Below are 17926 nucleotides of genomic sequence, written 5' to 3' on the forward strand. Positions count from 1 at the left end.
TGTCTCAGTGGAAACTACATTCAGCAACTCCATTATTTCAGCCATGCTGTAGTTTTTCTTTTTTTTTCCTTCCTAAAAAACATCATAAATCTCGAAGAAACATTCAGGAAATTCAGACACAGTGGGTTTCATGTTTTTAATCAGACTTTGTCTTTCTTTTTTTTTTCCTGTAGCCGTGCAGGCGACTCTCCACCACCATGGCTGCATTTTCCATGCCACCTCAAGGCAAATCTAAAAAGAGTGTGTGACAAATTTTAACACAAAAAATGGTGGTAAATTACTGTCATTTAGCTTGCCTGGTTATTTTTTGTGATGCGCAAGAACTTTGTGATGCGCATATTAGCGAGTGAGGCCAGTTGTATCACGCATCCTGTGTTTTAAAGGAATTGGATTTGAAATAAACCATCTAGTGCTACAATCACACTAGGAAAGCAGTGGGCTGGAGACCACAGACAATCAAAACCGCTTTGAAAATGTGCAGTGAACTTGCAGTCTTGTTGCCTTTGAGATGGTTGCTTTGAAGGCGAAGACCAGGTCTGTGCACGCTCGCAATCAGCTGCTGTCTTCAAAGTGACTTTGGTGCGTCAAGACAGTGATGTAAATGGCAGTAAGATGGAGTCTATTGCCATCTATTGCAAATCGTTTGCTTTCTACATTAAACAGAAATTCACTCTTACATTAAGTTCAGCAAGAACATCAGACATTTGAAAAAAAAAGTTCAAAAATCGCTCCACAAATGATGTCGTTGCTGCTTGAGGCAATTTAACTGGGAAATAGGTGCATGGCAATCTTGCGTTTATGTAAGAATGTAACCAGAATATAACCAACTGGCAACCAGCTAAGTTGAGTGCCCTTTGGCAAAGAGACACAGACTGGCTTAATATTTTGTCTTTATTTTAAAATTAGACAGCAATCATTAGCAACTCTTTGCTAATCTGTCTGACTGCAGTCAGTCTGATCCAGGAGACAACTGTTTGGAGACAGGTTGTCTCCCACTGGGTGACATGAAGGTGTTGCATGCTCAAAACTGTGGGAAACCAGTGTCTAGACCTTAAGGGGCATTTTTGTTTTCCATCTACAATTAGCAGAAAAGGCATTAGTGCATGTTATTATTTTATTTTACATTGTACTTGCTACGTTACATAATTTTTATAATTTACAGTGATAAAAACAACATTTTTTCCTAGAAAATGGGGCTCAATCAATGCAAAATTGATGCCGTGGATTACATCATGTGATCCACTTTGCTTTAACTCCATAATTTCATTCTCATCTAGTTCTTGCTTATCTTCTACTTATATTTTTGTGCCACCCATCTGGAGAATCAGCAGTGCTGGAGCAGTTTTTGGATGCAAACCGGGTTCTGGTTGTATGAATATAACATGAAGCCTTCAACAGGAAGTGAATACTTTAAGCAGCGCATGCTGGTTTTGATGTGCTTTCTTCTGGGATTGAAGAGGATTCATATATGGATTTATTCTACCAGTGGAGCTTACTTTAACACTCGCCGGTGACAGGAGCTTTGTAGTCAGACTCTCTGTAGCTTTATAGGGAACGATTGACACACACATACTGGAATGTTCCGAATTTGAAAATATTATTAAGACTGATTGAAAATTCCCACATTAAAGTTTCAAATTTATCTTAAAAATATTTGTATGACATTTTACTGGTGGTTCAAGTACTAACATGTAGAGAACATAAGCGATGTACTTCATGGTGTCTATATAAGTTATCTGTGGTAGTCAGCACGGGTCATTTTTCTGTTCACTTTTGCTTGAAAACGGGGAAGGAGTAGCTGGTTTTTTTGGACATTACTCATCTAATGGTTGGCTAATGAATATATGGACTCTGTTTTCAGCAAAGTGGCCATTTTTTAAAACTACTTAATTAAGCCTCCATCTGTCTGTGGTGCTCATTCAGTGTAATGTTATTTTTGGCTTTGGATAGTGCCTGACATGGAACCCGGTTTATTTATTTTGTACTTTTACTAAGTTGGCTGTTAAAGTTTCATCCTTTTATGTTGCTTTTCTTCTGAAAGAGATTCAGACACACTTTTGAAGCATTTTTTCTTCAAAAAAGCCAGCAAAGATCACAAAAAGCTTATTTATGATTATTTATCCTTCGGAAGAATGTAGCCCTGAATGATTGTTAATTAAGTGTCTTATGCCTGTCTTATTCCTAAGTATGGCAACGGACTAACTGTGAAGGCAATGAAACTGATTAAGATGACTGATGACTGTCATTTTGCCGTTATGCTACTCTGGCCGTGTAAAACATCTCTGCATCATCATTATTCCGCTTTCCCATAAAGTTGTGTCGGTTCATGTGGACACGAGTGTTTTCAGTGGGAAAAACATTTCATAACTCATCCAAGTGGCTTCTTCAGTCTCCGCTAACTGAAGGTTTTCCCAAAAGGCTAGCGCTATTAAACTGAAGTTATCAGCAGTAATGGGGACACTTGAAAGTTGATGTATACCATAAACTAACACATAGGGATCAGTATTTAGGGTGTGATTCACATCCTCCACTGCAGCATAAATTTAGATGTCATCAGGATGCTGCAACTCCACTCTTGCATGTGCTGCTTTGGTTCTTGAATTAGTTGTGAAGAAGAGCAAAGATATAACACACAAAGAGCTCAAGTGAAAACAAGTGTTAAAGCTGGTATTCCCTAAGGCTCAGGGCCCCCGGCCAGAGTCATGTATATAGTGTATTCTTTTACCTGTGTGTTTCCTTTGCATTAGTTAACACGCTCACTTGGAAAGCTAAATGTTGCTGGTTCAATTCTAGTTGGAGATGCAAATTTTGAAAGGTTTCTGCAGTAAAACTCTGAGCTACTGACCCCTTGTGACAAAGGAATAGATGGAATTAACTGCTTCTCCCTCTGGCTAAATGGCACAGCACAAAAGAGCTGCCTCATCACGCCGGGACACTGTTCTCTATTTACAGCTACAGTCCAGTGGCCACTCTTCAACAATGAGTATATGCACATACTTAGCAGGAAGGATGATTCGAGCAGAGAGTGATGGGAAGCCATTTGGGTAAAATGGAAACAGCCATCTCTGAACTGAACAGGGACCCTAAGGGTACATCTTTCACCATCTTTACAGTGCGTGATTGCAGCCATTCCCCAGACTCTATGAATAGTACATGAATAGTACTCATGGCCATTGCTTAATGGTTGAGACAATTTGCATATCAACAATCATCAATGATCTTGTGTCTCATTATTGTACAATGATGCTGGTTTTGATCGTTATGCAACTGTAGAGTTTTTAAAGCGGGGAAACCTGCAGTCAGCTGAGACTGAAGAACTCAAGAACATTTGGATGAGCGCTGAAACAGTTCTCCCACCAAAAACTTTGCATCTAAATGAGCTGAATTAAAAGAAATCGAGTGAAAATCTAACGTTCTGTACTGCATGTAGACAAACCAAGACTACTGGTTTCATGTGCTATGCTCTCAGCACTGCTGCCATTTCTTTGGTAGCACAATGGAGCTGAACACATTTACTGTGACAGTGAAAGCAGAGGTGTTTGGGTTAATTGCAGTCAGCCGTCTCCCCTCTGACAGATGAGTCTGTCTGAACGTGAAATGTATTCAGCTGTAAAACGCTCGTCTGTTATTAATTTTAACTTGTGCATTGTGGAAAGCATAATATGGATATAGAACTTCTGATCTCCTCAGTATACAAATTTTAGCACTGAAATAAAATCCAGTTACTTGTCAATGACACCTGTCTCCTCCTAACCCTCACCTACTGCTTTCACTGACACTGCAGCACTGAAGACTGGAAATGTCTGAAATAAGTTAATTGGCTAGATAATGACATGGGTTGGACTATTCATCACTCACGGATGCATAAGGACTGGACTGTAACGGAGATAAAGGATTAACTTCGTTCTCTTGCACAAACTGCTGATAACGACTAGCTTAGTGTATTCTAACTTGTGCTACTTACAGGTTTACTGTTAATAACTTTTTCAAGAGTTGTGGTCATTTTGAAAAATTGTCTATCACGTAGACTATATTATGTGAACAGTGTAGACTAAGGCCTCAGTCACATTGGTCTAGAGACCAGTGGATGACTGCCTGGGAACCACCCGCCGCTAAGGAAAAATGTGCGTTCCCTGAACAGTTAGTGAGCGCGTGCAGGAGATTGCTTGTTGTTAATGGAAGATTTTCAACATGCAGCTACTTTTACGCAATTACTTTACAGTTTTCTGAGATAAAAACAGAAAGAAACAAGGAAAGGAAAGGAAGCAGGAATAAAACACAAACACCAAATCCTTATGAAGATATTCATGAAGTGTCTCTGCCTGCTTTGTGTGAGTTTTGTTGTGGGGTTTTGTTATTTTTAAGTGCCCCTACTTTTACCCCGGAATGATAGTTTTCTAAAAATATTATTTTTAATAAGCTGTGTTCCCACATTTCCAACATAACTTAGTATTTATGGAGTTTATCAGCCCCTTTAGTGTTTCTCTCTGTTAAATTCAGTTCTTGTTTTACTCTGTTAGTTGTCTCCTGTGTTTTGTGCTGTTTGAGTTCCTCCTGCGGCTGATTGTCTTGACTAAACCTGTGTGTAGTTTGCCTTAGCTGTCTCCATTTCCCTAATCACCTTGCGTGTATAAATAGTCCTGTCTTTTCCTCAGTTGTTGTTGCAGTGTCTGTTATCCTGCTCACTGTGATTTTCCTCCACGTTCTCCTGAGGTCTGTTAGATATTGTGCTTCATGGCATGGATTGTGTTTTGAGCTTTTATGGATTAGCCTAAATAAACAGCTCGTCTTTTGTTAATTTGGTCTGCCTCCTCCGTCCTGCACTTGGGTCTTAACTTCTCTATTCAACAAATCATGACACAAGCCAGATTTGTTTTAAAAACATGCAAGCTACAAAGTTCATCACTGCTGTTATTTTGTTGAATAAGTTATTTCATGCTAAGCCCTTTACTTTGCACTTGAAGCATTTCTATTTCTATCCCTATTCCCTTCAGGGTCTATGTAATCTTAAGTTGAACTATTTAGTCACTTGTCTCCAACCAAAGCTGAGATGTATGCTAATTTTGAGCTTCAACGGTGGTTTAATTGGAATTGCTTCCCTTTACAACAACAGTGTGACGTTTCCTATATCATTTTCAGACACCGCATTCACTGGACTTTAATCAGAGTAGAAAAACATGTCAGCTCTTTGTCAACAATGTGAAGCGATGCACTAGACAGAGTGCTAACAAGCATTTTAAGTGACAATGCCCTAAAAGATGGTCCTGCGATTTTATATATTCAGTTTTAATTAGGTAGGGCAAATATATTTAGAAAACATGCATCTCTAATACTTCACTGAAATCAGAAATACTAATGAAAATGTTATGGTGATGCTAAGAAAGTTCATCTACAGCTCACTGAACACTGAGTCTCTTTATATGCACTGCATTTCTGCACAATTCATTCTGTTGATTTGTCAACTTTGCAAAACATTCTAAACTCAAATGTATACAGACATTCACAGCTCTAGGCTAATCAATAACCAAAGCTAAAACCTTTTTCTGTCATCTTCAGGGTGTTGGTACGGACCCCCACAGTGCCTTGGCTCTGCCCTCTGACTCCAAGTGGCACAAAGAAAAAGCAGAGGATACCCCGTTCCAGTTCCTGGACTCTGATGATATGACCATCAGCATAGGTAGAGCTGGACATCTCTCAGGCAAGCCTCCCTTCATATACCCACATCAGCTGTTTTTTGGGCTGCAGTCTTTCTAGCTGCAACCTTTTTAGTCTCTTTGTTTCAAATGCATGATTTGGTTGCAGTTGCAAAAGAGGTTCAGGCATTAGAAAGCAAAATCGAGGAAAAACGACTGCATTTGGTTGGCTGTCTGAAACCTGACCTGGCGCTTCTATGATGGCTCTCTTTTTGCTGTCCTGTTTTTTCTGTTTCTCTTTTTCTACCTGCCTTATCTCACCACCTGTAATCCTCACTGGGTGCTCTTGTGGCTGAATGGTGTTTTCATCTTGACAGCTCTTGGGAAATTATCCTTGGCTGCAACACTAAACCTTCCTTTAAGCAATCATCTTTCCGAATGCTATTCCCTTATAACGTAATGTCCTACATACTAATTGTAAATTGTCACACTTGTCTGAATCGGTTTATAATGGGTAGGTTGTTCTGTAATTAACATAAATTATAATTTCCAACGTGCAAGACAGAGACAAGTCTAATTTTGTACTGTTTTGCAGAAAACATGAGTAAGAAACATTTTCTAACATATCAGAGTAATATTATAGCAACTGAGCAGTGACACCCCACATACAACTGCCTAACGAAGGTAGAAAATTAATGAGCAAATAAATGCAGCAAAAACATAACATAAAATAGCAAACATAAATGCTGGCTCACTTGGAGGGAAATAGACTGTCTGATATGGTTTAGTCAGACTTTTTTGCTGTTAGGTTACAACAAACACCTGGTCATCCAGAGGTGAACGTGCAACAGCCTCAACCTCTGGTGAATCGCTTTCAATTTAAAGATGATTGCACAGGTTGCCTGGTGGAGGCACCCTGGTTGTGGCTGGATCCTCAATGTAGGTGGTTAATGTGAACGTCTGTGTATTTAGATATTAGTCTGTGTATTTCGGTATTTAGCTAAATACACAATATATTTAGATATACTGGCTTTGTATAACATTTGTTACATGTACTTACCTATAAGTTCTTACTAGGATAATACAACACTAGTGCTTGTTTATACTGTGCCGACTGTGCTCAGAGCAGCTGGTTTGTTGCGTTTGTGGCGCGCTAAACATGCGTCTTGCCTTCAGGGAAACTCCATTGGTACTATTTTTGGTAATGGTAATAGTTTAGATAAGTTCGCTTTTCATTCACATGTTATGTTCTGTTTATTCCTGCACTGAAAAGCTGTTAACTGTCGCTCTGCGTTCTTATGAATTCCAAGCACAGCAGGGGCTCTGCTGAATCATACACATTGTTGATTTCGAACCAGACTACCAGAGCAAATGGTGAAAATGAAATAGAGTCATGCTGCTAATTATAAGCCTTATGTAGTTATTTTTCTTTGGTGTCACAATGAACCCAATTAAGAAATAAATCTTCACCAGCACCAATTGTCAAGACCGTAACTCATGAAAAGTAATGGTCAGGTAGAAGGAAGGAAGAAAACAAGGACTTTTTAAAAATCTTAATTATACCCAAAGTGTTGATGCTGCATTTCATTGACTTTTTAAGAGGTATTGAGTGCACAACCTCCTGTCATTTATCATAGATCACCTACAAAGGTTTTGGGGTTTTTTTAAATCATGAATTACTTGTACCCTTAAAAAAATATTGTTTGTTTTCAGCATACAGTCAAACCAGAATAGAGACAGCCTGAAAAGCAGGGTCTCTCTGCTTGAGTTATTTAGTCAGATTTTGATTGACAGCTTTTTTTGCCAGCTCAAACAACCCAAATCAAATGGGAAAAAACAGCAGAGTTTGATTGAACTGAGTATGAGTATAGGAAACAGAAAAATACCTTCCTTCCATGCAATATAAGGTGACCCAAAGGGCCTGACTCATTAATATGTAAAGTTTTTATTTATTTATAAGATTAAAAAAGAAATTCTGAAATAGGCAAAGTTACATTAACATAAGAATTCAACAACTTGTCAGATAAAGATAAAAATATGTATGCAGGTAATGCCAATTTTAAATTACCCAGGATAGGATGATTATTCAATTCAATTTCAATTCTTTATTTATTTGTCACATGTAGTTATAGCTGGTACAACATACAGTGAAATGTTTTTCCTGGCTAAAAAAGTACTCCCCCCGACTGTGCAGACATGCTAAAAAGGATTTTACATAAACTAAAAAAAAGGGAGGGGGGGGGGGGGAGAAACAAAAGTTAAAAAGTAAAAAATAATATAAAAAACAATGTAAAAGTCCATATGTTTGTGCTTATAAGTATATATCCATGACGTGCAGGATATTGTACTGTAATAATTTAAATGAAAAAACTATAAAAATATACATTATTTACATAGTACAGATATATATAATAAGGTACGGATAAGGTTCAGAGAGAAAAGTAAAATGCAAATTATGTACTGTGTGTGAGATTGTCCATCATGTCGTCCGGTTTGTGTTTTGGTTGAGGAGTCTCACTGTTTGTGGGTAAAAACTCCTCCTGAACCTTTCTGTTCTTGTTTTCAGGCTACAGAGGTGCTTTCCTGACCTCAGTAGCCTGAACAGTTTGTGGGCGGGATGGCTGGAGTCCCTAATGATCCTGATGGCCCTGGATCTGCACCTTTCAGCATAGATGTCCTGCAGTGCTGGTAAAGATGTTCCCATAGTGCGTTCAGCTGTGCGCACAACCCTCTGCAGGGCTTTCTGTTGCTGTACTGTGCAGTTCCCGTACCACACCATGATGTTGTTGCACAGGATGCTCTCAATTATCTCGATTATTTAAAGCTGGGTTCTTCTTCTTCCAGCCCCTCTCTGACACTCATCTAATAAGGGCTGAATCTGAAAAAGAAAACACAAATCTGGGATTTTCTTAGGGTAGCACAAACTTAGCACCTCATTTTACAGTGGGGCAAAAAAGTATTTAGTCAGCCACCGATTGTGCAAGTTCCCCCACCTAAAATGATGACAGAGGTCAGTAATTTGCACCAGAGGTACACTTCAACTGTGAGAGACAGAATGTGAAAAACAAATCCATGAATCCACATGGTAGGATTTGTAAAGAATTTATTCGTAAATCAGGGTGGCAAATAAGTATTTGGTCAATAACAAAAATACAACTCAATACTTTGTAACATAACCTTTGTTGGCAATAACAGAGGTCAAACGTTTACTATAGGTCTTTACCAGGTTTGCACACACAGTAGCTGGTATTTTGGCCCATTCCTCCATGCAGATCTTCTCGAGAGCAGTGATGTTTTGGGGCTGTCGCCGAGCAACACGGACTTTCAACTCCCGCCACAGATTTTCTATGGGGTTGAGGTCTGGAGACTGGCTAGGCCACTCCAGGACTTTCAAATGCTTCTTACGGAGCCACTCCTTTGTTGCCCGGGCGGTGTGTTTTGGATCATTGTCATGTTGGAAGACCCAGCCTCGTTTCATCTTCAAAGTTCTCACTGATGGAAGGAGGTTTTGGCTCAAAATCTCACGATACATGGCCCCATTCATTCTGTCCTTAACACGGATCAGTCGTCCTGTCCCCTTGGCAGAAAAACAGCCCCATAGCATGATGTTTCCACCCCCATGCTGAGTTTATACCAAAAAGTTCTACTTTGGTTTCATCTGACCACATGACATTCTCCCAATCCTCTGCTGTATCATCCATGTGCTCTCTGGCAAACTTCAGACGGGCCTGGACATGCACTGGCTTCAGCAGCGGAACACGTCTGGCACTGCGGGATTTGATTCCCTGCCGTTGTAGTGTGTTACTGATGGTGACCTTTGTTACTTTGGTCCCAGCTCTCTGCAGGTCATTCACCAGGTCCCCCCGTGTGGTTCTGGGATCTTTGCTCACCGTTCTCATGATCATTTTGACCCCACGGGATGAGATCTTGCGTGGAGCCCCAGATCGAGGGAGATTATCAGTGGTCTTGTATGTCTTCCATTTTCTGATGATTGCTCCCACAGTTGATTTTTTCACACCAAGCTGCTTGCCTATTGTAGATTCACTCTTCCCAGTCTGGTGCAGGTCTACAATACTTTTCCTGGTGTCCTTCGAAAGCTCTTTGGTCTTGGCCATGGCGGAGTTTGGAGTCTGACTGTTTGAGGCTGTGGACAGGTGTCTTTTATACAGATGATGAGTTCAAACAGGTGCCATTCATACAGGTAACGAGTGGGGGACAGAAAAGCTTCTTACAGAAGACGTTACAGGTCTGTGAGAGCCAGAGATTTTCCTTGTTTGAGGTGACCAAATACTTATTTTCCACCCTGATTTACGAATAAATTCTTTACAAATCCTACCATGTGAATTCATGGATTTTTTTTTTTCACATTCTGTCTCTCACAGTTGAAGTGTACCTCTGGTGCAAATTACTGACCTCTGTCATCATTTTAAGTGGGGGAACTTGCACAATCGGTGGCTGACTAAATACTTTTTTGCCCCACTGTAATTGCATGCCAGCAAATCTAGCGGATTAATTAACAAGACAACAAAAATGGCAGTGCCCAAAGGCGTTGATTAAACACAAAACATTATTTCAAACTCTGAGACAGTTTTTATGGAATATTAAGTTGTGGCAGTAACCTGCATGTGCTTGCTTTAGTGCTATAGTCTTGTAAAATACAAAGCAACATACGCTTTTTTTTAGAGCACACTGCACCAGAACTATAGGTACTAAAATAAAACAAGTGCCACCTCAGTGGGTCACCATTAGCATTGGCTGGTCTTTGAAAATTGAACAGTGCAGCCTGTATTCTTATTAATTACCACACTGTTTTCCCTGCTGACATAAAACTTTGGGAAGTTTGTTCTTGCTACCAGGAACAGTTTGACTTCAACCTGGATGTTGCTGAGCGATTGCAAAGTGCTTGGAAGATGGAGTTATATTTTGAATTCCTTCGTGTTTGCGTATGCTCCTGTGAGTCACTTTCTGACTCACTCACTCCTCTTTATTTCCGTCATTGTCACAGTGACCTCCGTGTTATTCAGTTGGTTTCTTTAAAGATAAAAAGGCATTTCTATACAGTGTAAAACATGTTTCATTTTCACTGTTGTAAGGACAGCACCTAAATGGCTGCTAAATGTGTTAAGAGACAAAAAGTGACAAAAGTGATAAAACACTCAAAACTGACAGTGAATCCCTGCTTTAGTCGCCAAGTCATATAGAATGCGTAAAATTATTTTAGGCATTGCTATCATTCCACAATATCAGTATGCAAACAGACTACAGAGAACTGCTGCAGAAATCCCAGAGATGAGATAAAGGGTAAACAGTAAACCTGCGGTATAAATAATGACTGGATTAATTAAGGAAGTAGATGCAAATGTGCAGAGACACGGAGAATATCAACTGATTAATGGTTGGGAGTGGCTGACGTGACAGAAGATTTAGTGAATGGAATAAAACAAGGCAAAGAAGAATGAATGAACATGTAAAGCATAGCAGAATGTGGCACATTTTGTTGTTGGTGTAATTTGATCCAGTATTGTAAATCACTTGGATTAGAATCGTTGACCATCTCTCTGAGGTTTTTAAATTATGTTTGAGATATTCAATTCAATTCAATTCAATTCAATTTATATAGCGCCAAATCACAACATAAGTCGCCTCAAGGCGCTTCATAGATACAGAGAGAAACCCAACAATCATATGACCCCCTATGAGCAAGCACTGTGGCAACAGTGGGAAGGAAAAACTCCCTTTTAACAGGAAGAAACCTCCGGCAGAACCAGGCTCAGGTAGGGGCGGCCATCTGCTGCGACCGGTTGGGGTGAGAGAAGGAAGACAGGATAAAAGACATGCTGTGGAAGAGAGACAGAGACTAATAACAGATATGATTCAATGCAGAGAGGTCTGTTAATACATAGTGAGTGAGAAAGGTGACTGGAAAGGAAAAACTCAATGCATCATGGGAATCCCCCGGCAGCCTACGTCTATTGCAGCATAACTAAGGGAGGATTCAGGGTCACCTGGTCCAGCCCTAACTATATGCTTTAGCACAAAGGAAAGTTTTAAGCCTAATCTTGAAAGTAGAGATAGTGTCTGTCTCCCGAATCCAAACTGGAAGCTGGTTCCACGGAAGAGGGGCCTGAAAACTGAAGGCTCTGCCTCCCATTCTACTTTTAAATACTCTAGGAACAACAAGTAGGCCTGCAGATATCATTGTTTAATGTGTGCAGTGGTTTACAAGTGTGTATAATAAAGAAAGGGAATATGTGGTATGAATAGTAGTGTAATGTGAGTGCAAAAGAGCTAGTAGTGCCTGAGATGCTGAGTCAGTCAACTTTTTAATAGTTCCACTTATGAGTTGATGTTGAGTTTGTCTAAATATTTAGTTCTTGAGCCAAGACAACTTAAAGAGAGAAAGTTTGGCCATTTGGAGTAATAGCAGCTTTGCATTATTCAATATTTCAGGGTGTTTACACCTGCAGTGTTTAGTCTATTTGGTTTAAACTGCAGCTTGCACTCAGGTGTGGATCTAAACAACCACACCAAGACCCTTTGGAGGAGATGGTCTCAGTCTGGTTCTGCATACATCAGAGCACTTTGTTTATGGTCTAAACATGATCCGACCCAGCTACCAGGTGTATGCAGCTTGTTTGAGATAAATGCCTTCCGATATGCAGGCTTTGCGTTCTTGGATGCGGCAAAGGGTACCATAGGTGTGCAGAGTACACAAACTACTGGTAGAAGTTAGGTATCTATCTCTAGCCACTTCCTCCAGCTAATCCCAGGGAACGCAGAGGCATTCCCAGGCCAGCCTAGAAACATAATCTGTCCAGTCTACCCTTGATCTACCTCAGGGATTCCTTTCTGTAGGACGTGCTGTCAGCTCGCCCAGTAGACATTCAAATTCAGATGCCAAAACCACCTCAATGGCCTCCTTTTGATGTGGAGGACGAGCGGCTCTTGAATGGATGAAGTCTTCATTGCATCTCTTAGGGAGAGGGCAGCCACCCTTCAGAGAAAGCTCATTTCTGCCTTGTATCTAGGCTCTTGTTCTTTGGGTCACTATTCCAAGCTCGTAGGGTAGGGATGTAGATCGGCTGATAAATCAGCAGCTCTGCTTTTATGCTAAGCTTTTTCTTCACAATGATAGACCAGCACAGTGTTCACATCAACTAATCATCAACTAAATGAACCAGCCTCTCAGTTCATTTTGTGTCTGAAACAAGACTTTCTGGCTTCTCTTAATTTGAGGCTACCCTCCCTTTATGCCAGCTTTGTTCTTATAGGCTGCCCAATTGTAAGGTGTTTTGGGCTTCTAGAGCTTTCCGGCCAAGGCCCCATCCCTGACATGGCCATATTAAAAATTTCCACTTTTCCACTTTCTGACTCACTCACTCCTCTTTATTTCCGTCATTGTCACAGTGACCTCCGTGTTATTCAGTTGGTTTCTTTAAAGATAAAAAGGCATTTCTATACAGTGTAAAACATGTTTCATTTTCACTGTTGTAAGGACAGCACCTAAATGGCTGCTAAATGTGTTAAGAGACAAAAAGTGACAAAAGTGATAAAACACTCAAAACTGACAGTGAATCCCTGCTTTAGTCGCCAAGTCCACCAAATGAGTAAATATATATTTCAAGCTACCTTCGGTGTGGCTTATGGATCAGTTAGTTTCCCTCATGGCTTGCCTGAGGGCACTGAAGTCAGTCAGCCAATACAGTAAACAGAAAGGAGCATAAGACCAGCCCTCATCAAAAGTGCTCTAAGTCACTGCAGGCCCGACGTGCTATTCAGGATGCAACATAGCTAGTCTGCAGTAGAGAATTACAATTTCTTCGTATTTTGCTTCCAGGGACACAGACTTGTGTTAGTGAGCAGCAGGCTTTCTGAAAGTTTTCTTTTGACAGTGACTGCACTTTTTCCCACAGATTTTCCATGAATTGTTGAACATTTCCAAAAGATTTTTTAAACACTGACCTATGAATTATTCAAGCATTGAAAACAGGCATCTTACTCAATCAGGTTTAAATTATATCTTTCGGAGTTTGGTACTGCCATTCTATTTGCAAATAAATAAATATATTCTGAAACTGAATATACAAAAATACCAATTATAACACAGTTTGACAGGCATCAAATAGTTCTTTTACACCAACAAGGTATTCTTAAAGAGCTATTTGCTAAAACTTGGCATATCTCAGCATGGCGTCCACTGTGTACTTAAAATATTACAAAATAAAAAATGTTATGCCTAAAAAACTACAGAGGGTGAACTGTATATGGAAAGAAGAGAAAATCTAGCAAAGACCTGAGAGATACATCAGGCCCTTCTGTTGATCCATCTGCTGTCTACTGAAACATCATCAGATATGGTCTCATTCAGTGGAAGGATGGCTGTCAAGAAGCTATTTTTAAGGAAGAATGACTGGGAGGAAAGGTAGAAGTATGTTACATTGCACAAGAACTAGACTGTGTCAGTGTCAACATGTTTGATGGAGGGATCAGGGCTGCAGCTAAAGATTTTGGTTGTCGACTAAACTGCCAATTTTTCGTAGTAGTCGATTAGTCTACGATTATTTCAATAACTCTTATGGTTGCTTCCTATGGGCAAACCTCCTGTTATAGGCTCCAGTAGCTCATTTGCTCAAGTCTGTGAATATCATCCTGTTGTCTCACCCCACAACAAATTAAATTCATTAAAACTAGGAGACAGTGGAGCTATTCCTGTTTAACGGTTAACTATCACATTTCACAAATGGTGCTCGCTTAGTAAGCATCATCCTGAGAAGTTTCCGACAGGTAAGCCAACATAGACATTACTGTACAAACATTACCAAAAACAAGGTATCAACACGGCGCACTAACTTAACTGAGTTTTACATTTTTATCATGGAAGGAAATCTCTGCTTTTGCACAGCCTGCATTTAACTTTGTTTGTTTTCTTTGAAATGCTTTCACATTTTTTAAAAATTTTCGTTCCCATTTTCTTCCGTCCTCCTGTTTTGCTGTTCGTGCTACGTTCTTCTTTGTTAGTACTGAGTGCAGTCTCAGCAGATGATACAGATAACAGAAAAGTACCGTTACATTTTTATCCACCGTACAATACCACCTGGAAAACATCTGTCATATTGATATTGATCCCAAATACACTGCCAAAAAATAATTCCTGGAAAAACACACAATGGGACACTGTCAGTCATGGATTGATGTCCCCAAAACCATAACAAAGATGCCTCAAAGGTCATGATGAAAAAGACAAAAAAAAAACCTGCCAGCATCCAAAGAAAAGCTTTGAAATGAAGTCTGTAGAATTATTTCTGAAATAAATTACATAAAGCTTGCCTAAGAGAGTTCAGGCTGTGTTGAAGAATAGCAGTCATCCTGCCAAATGGTGATTTTCAAGTTCTTTAGTATGTTTTTGCCTTGAACACTATGCTTTGGGTGTTTCAATAATAAGCTGTACTTATTTCCCATTTTTCTAGCAAAATATAAAGAAACTGCAGGATTGCCCAGTACTAGTATTTCACAACAGATCAAAAGAGTAACTATGTTTTATTTTAGATTAATATCAGAATCCCTGTCTTCCTGCACAGTACAACAGCTGCAGAGGTGAAGATGATTGTAGCCTCTGGGCTCCTGGTGTCATTATAGGTTCAAATCTAAAGGCTTCTTTTGCATTCAAGGCCACTGAGTCTTCTTTAACTTCACCTTAATGGGGTTAGGAGCGGAGGAAGGTGTAAATGCTGTAGATATCAGCAAATGCTTCTGCAAGCAAGCTGTACAAAAGATGATTGACAGCTTTTTTCTTTTATACTTTAGACACCGCTCTTGGTTAGATGTCTAGAGTAATAGTGCGTTCAACTCCAAAAAACTTTCAAAGACATTTAGGGTGCCCGGTTTTAAAGATTTTCGAAAGGTTCCAGTTCATGTCTATTGAAAGATTGACCTTGTCAGGCTTTGCTTTTATTTATGATTCTTTTACAGACAAAAGCTATTGATAAATGTCTCTTTAGGTTCATGTGTAGAAACTCATGTTTAAGCTATAATCAATATTTTATTTTAGCATTACATGCATCCTCTCAATCAATGCTTCCTTTATCTTTCAGTGTCCTTTGGTGATCTGATGATTGGTGTTTGGGCTCTTTTTTTTGGGGACCTCTTTTTTTAATTTCTTGACTAATTTATGGATATTTCCTCTTGGTTTGGGCTTTATCTTTATTTGAAATCTTACCTTTTGACTTTTTGGAAGCAGTTGTTGTTGTCCTTTTAGTCATCACAGAAGATGAACAAACCAAAAGCTCATTCCAGTCCTTTAGATGTGTGGTATATGAATGTGGAAGGTGTGCATTACATTTTTGTCTTTATTCTAATCTCCCAAGCAGGTTGATAGCTGCTTGGAAGTTTAATTATGCTTCATTTCCATTGCTGAGATGGGCATCTGTTCAGAGGTGGGAATTAATCTTCTATTTTTAGAGAAGAACTTCCTCCACAGAACAATTAAGCACAACACCAGACATTTAAATTTGCATTTCAACAACATGCTAATTATTCCTAAAGAGTAGCATAGCCACATGAGTCATGAATTTGAAGTATTGTCTTTGCTAGAAGTGACTTCTGGTATTTATTTTCTGTATGACTTCATAGGTTTTTTACATCATTCTTTTCAGGATTGGTTGAGTTGATTGAGTTATGTTTTCATTCATACACAGCTCCCTAAAATACCACCACATTACTTCAGTGAGGCTGATGTCTGGATTCAGCCATGTTTTATAGATTTGCTGCTGTTCTTGGGGATCACCGTCTTCTTGCATGACCCAGTTTCAGCAGCCTTTAGCTGCTGGACAGATGTCCCCACATTTGAGTCCACAATATTTTTTATCAACAGAGGAGTTCATCATCAACTCAATGACTGTGAAGTGCTCTGGACCGGTGGCTGCAAAACTAGCTCGAATCAGCCACACCACTATCGCTGGTGCTTGGTTTGTGCTAATATGGTGCTGTGCATTATGGTCAATCATTTCTCATATGTCCAGAGGACATTGTTCCAGAAGTCGTGTGGTTTGCTCAAATGCAGCTTTTAAATTTTAGCCATGCTGCAGTAATCTTTTTAGAGAGTCTATCTTCTGGAAACCCTTCCATACAAGCCACACTTCTCAGTCTTGTTCTAATGGTGCTGTTACAAACTTTAACATTTAGGCCTGTTGACCTCGAAGTGAATTTGCTGGGACATCCACTTCTGAGAAGATTGTGGCATTGTATTACCACACATCTGAATACTCCAGACCAGAGGTGGTCCTGTAGTCATACTTGCTGATGAGTTAATCAAATAGCAGCATCTGTCTGCTACCTTTTTAATTCCCACGGACGCAGCAAGGATTTACTGCAAATGGTCTGCAAGGTGAAAACTTTCTTTTTCACATAACTGTGGGCATCTGCCAATATCAGTCTATTGGAAGTCTTGTCAAAAAAGATCTTATTTATAGCTGATAATAGCTCATTTTTTTTTAAAAAAAACTCTGTTGTGCCACATGAATTTTGCATCGGTTCATCGCGTGACAAAGGGCTGAATGAATCAAGACCTTCCGTGAATTCAACCTTGTCAAAATTCAAAGACCATACCTGATGTTTGCAGTCTCCCCTTGGAGATTATCTTCTCATGCAACTTTCTTAGGAATCCTGTTCTGCCAAGGAGAGCAAAGACCAATTTCTGTTTCAAACTGAGCGAGCCTTCATGTCAGAGCACATCACTGGGGATGAGAGCTGGGTCTCCAGCTACAACATAGTGGGTAAACAGGAGTTCAGTACACAATTTTTAACCCCAGAGAAGTGCAGCCAGGAGCATGCTCACCATTTTCTCCAGAATCACAGGTTTGTGCAACATAATTTCATTGCCCAGTACAGTACAGTTACACTGTAACAATGTCAGGCATATGAAGGAGAACGTTCAATCAAAACAGCCTGGCTTTGCTGTCAAAAGTTGTGGTCATAAAAATCAAAACAACATCGTTGCTCACCACCAACTATTTTGCTAAACAATGAACATTTTACCAGACACTGAACATTGTGAACACTCGTACACAATATAGAATGCGTAAAATTATTTTAGGCATTGCTATCATTCCACAATATCAGTATGCAAACAGACTACAGAGAACTGCTGCAGAAATCCCAGAGATGAGATAAAGGGTAAACAGTAAACCTGCGGTATAAATAATGACTGGATTAATTAAGGAAGTAGATGCAAATGTGCAGAGACACGGAGAATATCAACTGATTAATGGTTGGGAGTGGCTGACGTGACAGAAGAT

At 39.7% G+C, this 17926-nt stretch overlaps 1 protein-coding gene across 2 annotated transcripts in view; it reads left to right on the plus strand.

Annotated features, from left to right (window-relative positions):
• slc39a11 (solute carrier family 39, member 11) overlaps nt 1-17926 on the plus strand; it is a 184013-nt gene that overhangs the window by 106616 nt on the left and 59471 nt on the right. Inside the window, exon 5 of one of the 2 annotated variants that reach the window (XM_080873647.1) lies at nt 5557-5698. In XM_080873647.1, coding sequence (XP_080729773.1) covers nt 5557-5698 — 142 coding nt within the window. The remainder of the gene's footprint in view (nt 1-5556; nt 5699-17926) is intronic. The other variant, XM_080873648.1, reaches the window with a different exon arrangement.

The sequence above is a fragment of the Rhamphochromis sp. 'chilingali' genome, assembly GCF_963969265.1.
Source record: "Rhamphochromis sp. 'chilingali' genome assembly, chromosome: 22".
Lineage (NCBI taxonomy): Eukaryota > Metazoa > Chordata > Actinopteri > Cichliformes > Cichlidae > Rhamphochromis > Rhamphochromis sp. 'chilingali'.